This window comes from Belonocnema kinseyi, chromosome 9, assembly GCF_010883055.1.
Source record: "Belonocnema kinseyi isolate 2016_QV_RU_SX_M_011 chromosome 9, B_treatae_v1, whole genome shotgun sequence".
NCBI lineage: Eukaryota > Metazoa > Arthropoda > Insecta > Hymenoptera > Cynipidae > Belonocnema > Belonocnema kinseyi.
In genome coordinates, this window is record NC_046665.1 from 5,829,718 (window position 1) to 5,840,489 (window position 10,772).

The 10,772-nt window shown below is 29.5% G+C and overlaps 1 protein-coding gene across 2 annotated transcripts in view; it reads right to left on the reverse strand.

The window, feature by feature from the left end:
* Window positions 1-9,911, reverse strand: part of LOC117179446 (divergent protein kinase domain 2A) — a 53,438-nt gene extending 43,527 nt beyond the window's left edge. The window contains exon 1 of one of the 2 annotated variants that reach the window (XM_033371267.1): window positions 9,236-9,908. In XM_033371267.1, the coding sequence (XP_033227158.1) occupies window positions 9,236-9,769 (534 nt within the window). In that variant the 5' untranslated portion in view covers window positions 9,770-9,908. Of the gene's footprint in view, window positions 1-9,235 lie in introns of both variants that reach the window. The other variant, XM_033371268.1, reaches the window with a different exon arrangement.
* Between the last annotated feature and the right edge of the window lie 861 nt (window positions 9,912-10,772).

The window sequence follows — 10,772 nt, forward strand, 5'->3', positions numbered from 1 at the left end:
CTCCCATCTGGGAGCGACACATTCAAACGTAGCGTGTCGGTGAGTCGGCTCTGCTACATGTTGCATAGGCCTGCCTCGTTTAGAGCCGAAAATGCGCGAGCAAGAACCCAGACTCTTCCTACTTCACGAATGACGATCTAGCTGGTCCTCAAACGTATTATGGTTTTCAAATCGCAAGTTACCTTAGAATCATTAGACTCATTGCGAAAAGGAAAATATAATTTACTTAATGCAAATAGATATAGGGAAGATTTCTGGTTCTAAAATGTTTCAAATTTAGTGCTGCATATCTTAGTCATATTTTTAGTAAACATTTAATTTTTAACAACTAATAAATGAATTTTCCACAAATTAGTTAAATTTTTAACCTAAGAAATCACTTTTATAAAATACATTTTTTAATTTACAATTTTAATTTATACGTCAGTCTGCAACCGAAAAATTAATTTTTAACTCCAAAAAATGCGAACTTTCAAAGAAGAAGAATAGCTCGCCCCCAAAGAAGATAAATTTCAACAACAAGAAAATTTCATTGAAACTGTTCAATCTGCATCTTTAGAAACAAATTTTAAAATAAAATAATAAGTATTCAAACAAAAATTAACTAGTCAAAATTTCAGATAAAAAATAGAATTTTCAACGGAAGAAGTTAATTTTCAACCACATAGTTGAATTTTCAACTAAAAAGATAATGTTTTAACGAAAAGTTAATTAGTTAAATTTTCAGTTGAAAAATAATTATTCGCACCAAAAAATCAAATTTTCAACAAAATATTAAAATTTTCAAGCAAAAAATTTAATTCTCAAACAAATAATTTAATTTTCAAACCAATACTTTTCTACCGAAAAGAGAAATTCGAAAATTTTTAAATAAATTTGAAAAGAACCAAAACACAAAAAGAATTATCAACAAAATAGATCATTTTTCAACGAAAAACGGTTATATTATCAATTAAAAAAATAAATTCACCACAAAAAAAATGTGTAGCCAAATAGTTTAATTTCCAAACAAACAAACTTGAACCTTCAACCATTTTATAACAAAAGAAAAGAATTTTTACCTGAAAATATATTTTCAACCAAAGAAATGAATTCTTAATTAAAATAGATAAATTTTTAAACAAGAAGAACAATTTTCTACCAAAAAAGATTCATTTTTGAGTGAGAAAGGTCAATTTTCAAAAAAATAATAAATAACCATACATTTTTAACAGAATTGTTACATTTTCAAATGAAAAAAAAATCGAATAAAAAAAATGTTCAACCGAAAATGACACACTTAAATTTTTAGTTTTTAGAAAATGTTTTTTAACTAACAAAAAACAATTTAATTTCCAACAAAACAGTTAAATTATCAACCAAAAAATCTATTTTCAAACAAGAATAATAATTTTCTGTTAACAAGAATTAATTTTCAATTAATTTTATTGCACAATTTTTTTAAAGTTTATGTTAGTTTAAAAAATGTTCTTTCAACGTTGATTAAGTTTAAGAGATATTCAGAAATTTAGAATTGATTAAAAAATAATTAAAACTTGTAAAAATGTGTAAAGAATTTTGTCAGGTTTCACGAAAATGAAAAAAAATTCTTCAAGGTTCCTAGGAATAATTAAAATAATTTTTTATGTTGAAAAATTAATTTTAAGGGATTATTTAAGAAAATCGCAATAAATTTCACACGATTTCAGAATTGTGAAAGAAAAATCTGGAAGATTTGAAGGTAATCTTTTTAATTTTAGCAAATTTAAAATAAAATCAGCAAAAAGGTCTGGCAAGATTTCAAACAGAATTTTTTCAAGATTTATGTGAAAATTTGTTATGCTTTTTTATTTTTAAAACATAAACTTTGAGAAAATTAAAAAAGTTTTTTTAAGCATATCAAAGAATTTCCTGAAATTTAAACGAAGAGTGTAGAACATTTTAAAGCAAAATGTTTCAATTTGGTAAGATTAATAAATTTTTTAAAAAATCGAGTAAATTCAATAAATATTTAGAAGAATGGAAGAGATTCAAATCGAATCGTAAGATTAATTTTTTTCTTAAATTTTTAAAGAATTAAAAAATAAACTTTAGAAGCATTTATGGAATTTCGGAAGATTTCAAGGAGATGGAAATATTTTTCTTAAAATTCCTGGGTAAAATTTAGAATATTATAAGTCAGTTTTTTACACCTGGCATGATTTTTCACAATTTTAAGAAAAAGTTGTGTTAGCTAAAAATATTTTTATGAATTTCAGTCGCTTGAAATGTATTAGAAATATTTAAAAACTTGCACAAATTTCCGAAAATTTATCAAATATTTCTTGGTTTGTTATAAACTTTTAAAAATGTTAACAAACGGTTGTACAGATATACACACTATCTTATCAAAATTTAATATAAAATTCTTAAATGTTAAAAGAATTTAAATAGTACAATTTTTAATGTTGCCAAATTTTTAGAAATAATTTGACAAATTATATATATACTTTCAAATAAAGTTTTTTTTAATTTTATACAACTTATTACACGTAAAAAAATTATATCTTTAAGCATACAAGGATGTATGTTTTTCTGAATTTTTCAAAAATTCTTTCATTGCTTATTTTGATTAGAAATAATTAAACCTCTTGCGATTAAAAGTGGGAATTCCGCCTGAGAAGAAATATGCTGAAAGTAAATTTTAAAAAATCATTCGAAATTTAATTTCAAGGACTGATAATTGCAGACAATTTTAAGGCGCATCTTTTTTCTTTCTTCTCTAAGAATTGGCTGGTTCTTTAGTTTTTCCAATAATTAGAAAAGTGTACATTTTTCGAAAACAAAAAGTTGCCAGTTTTGTTCACTTCAGCTCGTGCTAACTTAGCTCATTTTCATAATTTTTAGATTCTGTTAAGACTAATTTAAGTGACTACATTTTCTGAAACTATATATAGAAGAAAAACTTAAATACTTTAATAAACATAGAAGTTATTAATTCTTTTTCTAGACAATGAAAAATTCATAAAGCTCAAACTTCAATCGCACTGTGTACCATATTTAAATAAATTTTAGGAATATTTACGAAAGTGTTATTATTTTTTATTTCAAATAATAATTTATGCAGAGTACAGTTTTTATTTGAAATTTGACGACGGTCTTTTGTATCAGGTTTGACCCTACCCTATAGCCCAGAATCAAGGAAAAATATTCTAAAAATATGTTCGTTAATTATTAAGATGCTACAAAGACTTACCTTTAGAATTGTTTTATTCTTTTAAAATCATGAGATAAATCTCCATAAAATAAATTTTATTAAATTTATTTTACAGTTATTTACAATTAATTTACCATTTTTTACAATTAAAATAAAATTGTACAAGATAAATTTTGTAATAAGTATTTTAAAACATTAAAGATTTTGTATAAATTTCATACACAAGAAAATAATATTATCAGTTTGTTTTTAAATTTATATAAATATAATTATCATAAGATTCTTAAGAAAATTAAAGATAAAGATTTTTAAATATAGCAGATGTATCAGAAAAGATTCTAAGAGATTCAAAAAGAAATTTTGTTTTATAGGATTTTAAAAAGTATTAGAAAAGATTCGAGTCTTTTTAAAAGGTGTTTAGGAATTTTAAAGAAGTTTGGAAAAAATCAAGAAACATTTTAAAATATTCGGAATTTTTTGAATATTTCTTATCTATTTAAAAGGTATTAAATTCTTTAAAATATAGTTAAACTGTCTTGAATTTTTATGAAAATTTTGAAAAATTATTAAAAATGTAAAAAAATTGCCTATAATCTTCAAAGTATTCTCAAGTATTTTAAGATAATTTGTTTATTGTCTTAAAACCTTTCGAGATTCTTTTAAAGCTTCTACAGTTAATCCTACGTTTCGAAAACTCTTCTAAAGTTTAAATTCTTTTTGAATTTCATCAGTTCTATTAAATATTTCTTGAAATTACTCGATTACTTACATTTCATTCAATTTTTAATCTTAAAAAATTGAAACGTTTTGCTTTAAAATCTTCTACATTTTTCTTTTAGTTTTTAGGACATCCTTTAATATGTTAAAAACCTATTAAATTTTCTCTTAAAGTACATTTTTCAAAATAAAAAATCACTAAAAATTTTAACACGAATTCAGGAAAATAATTCTTTTTTTTTAATCTTGTCAGACCTTCTAATCTTCTACGTAGAGCGCTACGAAAGTTTTGCAATACACGAAACCTATTGGAAGAAGAGAGATGATCCTTGCGTCATAAGAAAGAGCGTAAAAAATTAGGAAGGAAGAGGAAACTTGTTGACTCAGGTGCGTCTGTGAATAACCTACTGAATGATAATAGAAGAATCACGTACCGGCAAATAGAAAAAATGTCACATATTAGTGCACCAGCAGTCGATCGAATTCTGCATGAACATTTACATGTTAATAAGGTTTGTACTCTATGAGTACCACATGCTTTGACCAAAGAGCAAATGGCAGCGAGAGTAAAGTGGTGCCAAAAAATGCTAAAAAGATTTGAATCGGGATCTTCTCGGGATATAAATAATATTATAGCAGGCGACGAACCCTGGCTGTATTATTATGACGTTCAAACAAAATCACAAAACAAGATCTGGCGGTTTGATGAGGATGATCCAGTGAAGGTGCGGAAGTTTCGATCTGTCAACGAAACAATGATCGCAGTATTCTTTGGGAAACGCGGTAATGTGGATAGGGTCGTACTGGGAAACCAGCGTACAGTCACCTCTTCCTGGTACACATCAGGCCGAAATCTCGACTCAGCACCTGGCTATTCCACCACGACAATGCACCGGCTCACAGTGTGCAGATCTTCCAGAAGAAAAGTGGTAGGGTTGGTTCGATGACTGGTTTCGAAGTATGGAAAAGTTTATTTACTGCGGTGGAAAGTAATTCAAAAAACTATAAAAGGTTCGACTATATTGCAAAATTTCATAGCGCCCTATGTAATCTTCAAAAATTATTAGAATTTTTCCTGATTTGTTTTTATTTTTGCGAAATTTTAAAAAATTGCCTTTATAATTTTTCAGATTATTTGACAATTCTGAAATCGTGTTAAATTTATTGAGATATTTTTAAATAATCCCTTAAAATTAATTCTTCGAAATAAAAAATTATTTTAATTACTCCTAGGAACCTAGAAGAATTTTTTTATTTTCGTGAAACCTTACAAAAATCTTCACAGGTTTTAATTATTGTTTAACCGTTTAAAAATTGTCTTAAATACCTTTTAAACTTACTTAATTTTAAAATTGCATCTCTTACAATCTTCTACATTTTTCCTAGGAATTTCAAGAAAAATAGGTTTATCTCCATGAAATCTTTTTAAATTCTTTTGAAGCTTCTAACGTTTAGTTTTGAAATCTTTAAATATATAAATTTCTAAAAAAAGCTATGTTTAAAATTCGATTTGAATCTTTTCCATTCTTCTAAATATTTCTTGAGTTCACTCGATTTTTTTTATTAAGCTTACCAAATTGAAAAATTTTGCTTTAAAATTTTTCTAAATTCTTTTTAAAAATTTTAGGAAATCCCTTAATATGTTTAAAACCCTTTTTAAATTTTTCCTTAAAGTACATTTGTTAATTGTTCTACAATTATTTAATAGGGCAAAATTGTAAAACTTTGCTTCAAAACCTTGTAAATACTTTTAAGAAATTTTAGGAAATAATAAAAAAGTTTTATTAATCTTTTTTTTAAATTTTCTTTTAGAATTCATTAAAAAAAATCATTAAAAATTCTCCATGAACTTTTATTCTCTTGACACCCTGCAAATTTCCATTTACTTAAAAACTCCTAATAGCCATTTAGCCACCGAAAAAGAATCGTGAAGTCGGGGGGAGGCTCGGATTCGTGCTCGTGCATTTTCGGCTTTACACGAGGCTGGGCTACGCAACATGTAGCTTGTATGTATAACATGTATGTTTGAATGTGTCGCTCTCAGATGGGAGAGTGGTGGGGGGCGAAAAATCCCACGTACTGGAGACACTGCTAGAGGGTCCTTACCGTTAGCTGTCTAGCACCTCTGCATTGTGTCAAATAGCTGAAACTTTCAAAAACATCGATTCACTTTCTGCGAATTCAGGGCCCATGTTAAAACGTTTACATTGCATTTGGACAATATTATCAAAAAAATAAAATTCCCGTCATTTTTCCCGATTTATTCCCGTCACGTAAAATTTCCGTCATTTTCCCGATAAGTGTCTACCCTGATTATCAAACGCACTTGAGCGATTTTTGCGATTCGAATTTCGGTCAATAACATACAAATTTGAGATTCCTCCCTGAAACCCCAATCACAGCATTCCCTAATTGTAATGAATAATACATGTAGATAATGTGCTTTCTGATTGGTGAATTCGCATTTGCTTAAGAGAAATAATGTCCATTTTCAGCCAATCATAGGTGATCATGGTGTTCGTTCATTGGCGGCGTACATTCATACCTACTTTTAATTCGTTGAAATATTTTCCACATTTTTTGACTAGTTTTGATTTACAAATGATAACTATGTAATGGTTGACCATCGCTTGCATTGAACTGCAAAATGTCCAAAGATTCCGAATCTCGTGATTATAGTAAATATGACAAGCATTATCAGAAATCGTGGGAGGATTTACCCTTGTTCAAAGGTAATAAAACTATTTTTAATTTTAAAAAAGATTAAAAAGACATATCTCTAACTTGATAATAGATTTTATGCTTTCACGATGATTCATTTTGATAAAAACAGATATTTCGAGTTTCACTCGTATAAAAAACTACGAATTGTTTGCCGGCGTTTCGTGAACATTGCAGTTCACATCTTCAGGGCTGACCTGAAACTGAGGTATCAGGTCATGATGTTCTTAGGTATAACGGCTGAAGCTTTATACTCCGACTTTGTCAATTTTTTTAAACAAATTAAGATTCCTGTGAAAAATTTGTTAGGTGTGGGTACAGATGGTGCGAATGCCATGTGTGGAAAGAATCACTCTTTGTTTACTTTTATTAGAGATCGCTCAAACTTGCCTTGCTTACAGTTGATAAAATGTGTATCACATTCTTTGCACAAAAGTTGCTTGCAAGCTTGTGAAACAGCGCTTCCGACGGCTTTAGAATTTTTAATTCGGGAAAGAAGAAACTGGCTATCAACACCTCTAAGACTTGCAAAATATCAGGCATTTTATAATTTGATAAATACTTCTGATAAAGAATTAAAAAGCTTCCGACGACTGGTTAAACTTTCGGACACACGTTGGTTAGCTTGGGAAAGTGCTGTTAGACGCATCGTTTCACAATGGTGAGAATTAAAAGAATTTTTTAAACAAGTATCTGAGAGCAAGCGATGTTACACTACACAACAACTAAGTTTGATGTATCAAGATAATTGCAATTACTTATATCTGCTCTTTTTAAAATCTATTTTATATGATGTTCATCATTTGTAAACTTTTTTTCAAAGTAGTCATCAGGATGTCGCAAAAGTTTATGAAGAGATGCGAATTCTTGTGTTGTCAATCGCAAGCCGAATTTTTACTGCTACTTTTATCGAGCATGCGAAAAACAATTTTCACCTTCAATATATAAAGGATACTCTAGAAAATCCTTTAGCTCTTCGATCTCCTGAAACCACGGACTACAGAAAAGAATTTTCTTCTACACTCACAATAGTTAATGTGAAGAAAAAAAAAATAGATGATTTGTATAAAAGATGTTCACAATTCCTTGTAATTCTAATGACCGAAATCGTTCAAGTAACGCCAGAGAATATTCTGAGTGTTGTTAAAAATGTTACGATTGACAATATTCCTTTTCAGCTTCTTCACGAACCTGGTGATATCCATATTTAGAAAGCGAGTTGCGATTTCTCAGGAGTATTAATTGGTCGGAGCACCTAGAACCAGATATCCTGAAGAATACTTCAAAGTTTTGGACATCAGTTCGGTGCTACGAAAATGCTGGAGGCAAACGACCACCTGAAAACTTAGCAAAAGTCGTTCTAAAACTTTTATAGTTTCCGCTAAGCAATGCTGCTGTCGAATGCGTGTTCTCAGTGATGAATGCGTTAAAAATTAAAGTGCGAGATAAAAAATATGTGCTAATGTTAGCTGCTCTGTTAAGAAATCGTATCACGTTCAGCAATAAAAAAAAACTGTTGTAGTAAATTTCAGCCTACCGATAAAATATTACTTAAATTTAATTCTGCGTCGATGTATGGCGAAAAAAGGACCTAGCAATCCAAAGAAATTGACGACTGATGATGGAGACAAAAGCGTAAAAAATGCAGAAATCGATATACCTGAAAATAATAAGCATAATGAGGAGTCTCTTAGAAACTCTTACTTTATTCTCAGAAGATAGCGATGTTTATGAAGTTTTTTGTGGATTAAACGTGTAAAGTTTATAAATAACAAAGAGCACAAACAGGCAGTATTACTTATAGTAGTTACTATTACCTAAAGTTACGTATCTGGAGACAAAAACCAGTTACGGCGCGGTTGGGGCCGTTCAGAACTCAGCTCTAATCAGTTTCTAAATGAGTCATGTCCGAGATTTTAAGCAGGGTACTTAAGGGTATGTGATACTTCGTCAAGTGGTCAATCGGGTACAGTTCCCCCGGCTTTTTTCCACAAAAATGAAAATTTAAAAAACTGAATTCGGAGATGCTATAAAATATCATAACGAACGTCCCCTGACTATTTTTTAGGGATAACAACAAAAAATTGTATTGTGCTAAATAAAAATGTTATGCGTGTGCATTACTTTGATTTTACGTTGTTTTTCATCTCTGCCTTTCCGATAATTTAGAAATTATTTATGAAATAAACTTTTTTGATTGTCTGCAAAGGAAGTTAGTTACTATGTTTATTTGTAAGTCCAAAGTTTTGGGCCAAAAATATTGTGTAGTTTGAAGTAAAGCTCGGGCTCGGGAGAATTGTAACACACATAACCTCGGAATATACACACACGTTGTTAGCAATATCAACATTTTGTTGAAAAAAAAACACAAAGTGTGCGGGGACGTCCGTTGGCATGTTCGCTATTATTTCCCAGATTTCGAAGACAAAATATTTCTTATCCTAGGGAAAAAGCCGGGGGAATCTAACACTGAAAAAATCGATACTAATTCTTAAGCGCTATGCAAATTAATCACATTTTGCTAAATTAAAACTTTTCTTAATTAACCTACAAAAAAAGTGTGTGGGGACGTCCGTTAACATGTAAAAAATAAATACTCTACATATAATTTTGTGATAATACCTGAAGAATGAGCGGTTCAGGATTGATTTTAATCAGCGTCCAGAGATGTTCATACGTAAAATCCTCTTTACTTAGAACATTATTAAAGAGCAAATTAACATGTTTTACTGTTGGACAGAGTCTCAATTTACTCATAGTATCGTTCATGTCAGTATTTATAGCTCTTTGAACGAGCATCTGAAAATCACTGTATTTTTCTTTCACAACCTTACTTATTGATTCATCGAAAGCATTGAACTCTGAACGATGAGCCAATTTCTTCAAAACGACATCCCTATTCCTTAGTTTACCGTAATATACGTTCTTAACTCCAAATGCATTTGTAAACAACGCGTACATATCTCTGTGATTAATAGTTATTTCATTATCATCAATAAAATGACATGCTGCAAGACCAAAACAAATTGGACACTTTTCTGTTTCTTTTAAATTGTTTATAGATATTCTGAAGGATGGAAGAGACATTATGACACTGATACATAAAGTGAACCTTGTAACCCAGAATTTCCATTTTTTTAATCTCAAGCTGTACATAATTCACCTTCTTTCATTACGAGTTCATGTGACGAAAAAAAAGCATTTTCGTCATTTTCACTTGCGAAGTCAAACCATTATTGCTTCTAATAGCTAGGGACAACCATGATCTAAAAATGCACTGTCTAGCCATCAGCTCCCCCAATTTCGTCCCCATTCGCACTCCACCACTTCTAGCCATCTTGGTTACCATAGCAACCGTTAGCGTCTCGGTCTTCACTCAAAAGATTTGAAATCATGAATTATGGCTCCATTGTAAATCAATGTCAATACCTGTGAAAGTTCTCAATATTCAAATAAGGTGCAAGAAGCCGACACTGCTGACGCTATCCGTTTGTGAAAGCTCAACATGTTAAGATTAACTTTGTGAAAATTGTAGTGGTGTTTCTATTGAAAATACAAATTTTAAAGTGAATCTAACGTACCCATCTGGAGCGAATAAATACTTTCGTGTAAGCTAAAGTTGCATTATTTGCATTATACATATTGGTAAGTGTACTTTATTACGTTATACATATTACTTTATATATATTGGTAAGTGTACTTTATTAAGTGTACAATCTAGCTGCCATTATAAACATAACCTATTGAGTTAATTTCCACATTTTTCATAAATGAATAAAACTGTGTTACAATGATGCAGATAAATTTTTGAATAGGAAACAAATAAGTTGTTAACGTCTTTTGTTGTTGTTAAAACATGAAGAAGGTACGTATACACATCTCCTTTTTCAAACGTTTTGCCGTGGAAAGTATAATACTCGTAGAAAAATGTTATTTTAGTTTGTTTTTGCAAAACAATTTTATACTTTGCGAAATACATTTATAAATAGTTTTCGCGCGATATTTTGCTAAAAAAGGAAGGGCACAATCAATAATAGAAAGTCACGAAAAGTTTTAGTTAAAGAGTATACTATTTTACAGATATAGGCTTAATGGTATGATGATTGCACGTTTATTTCTCTTGTAGAATTAATTCCACTGCATATTATTGCAGACAACA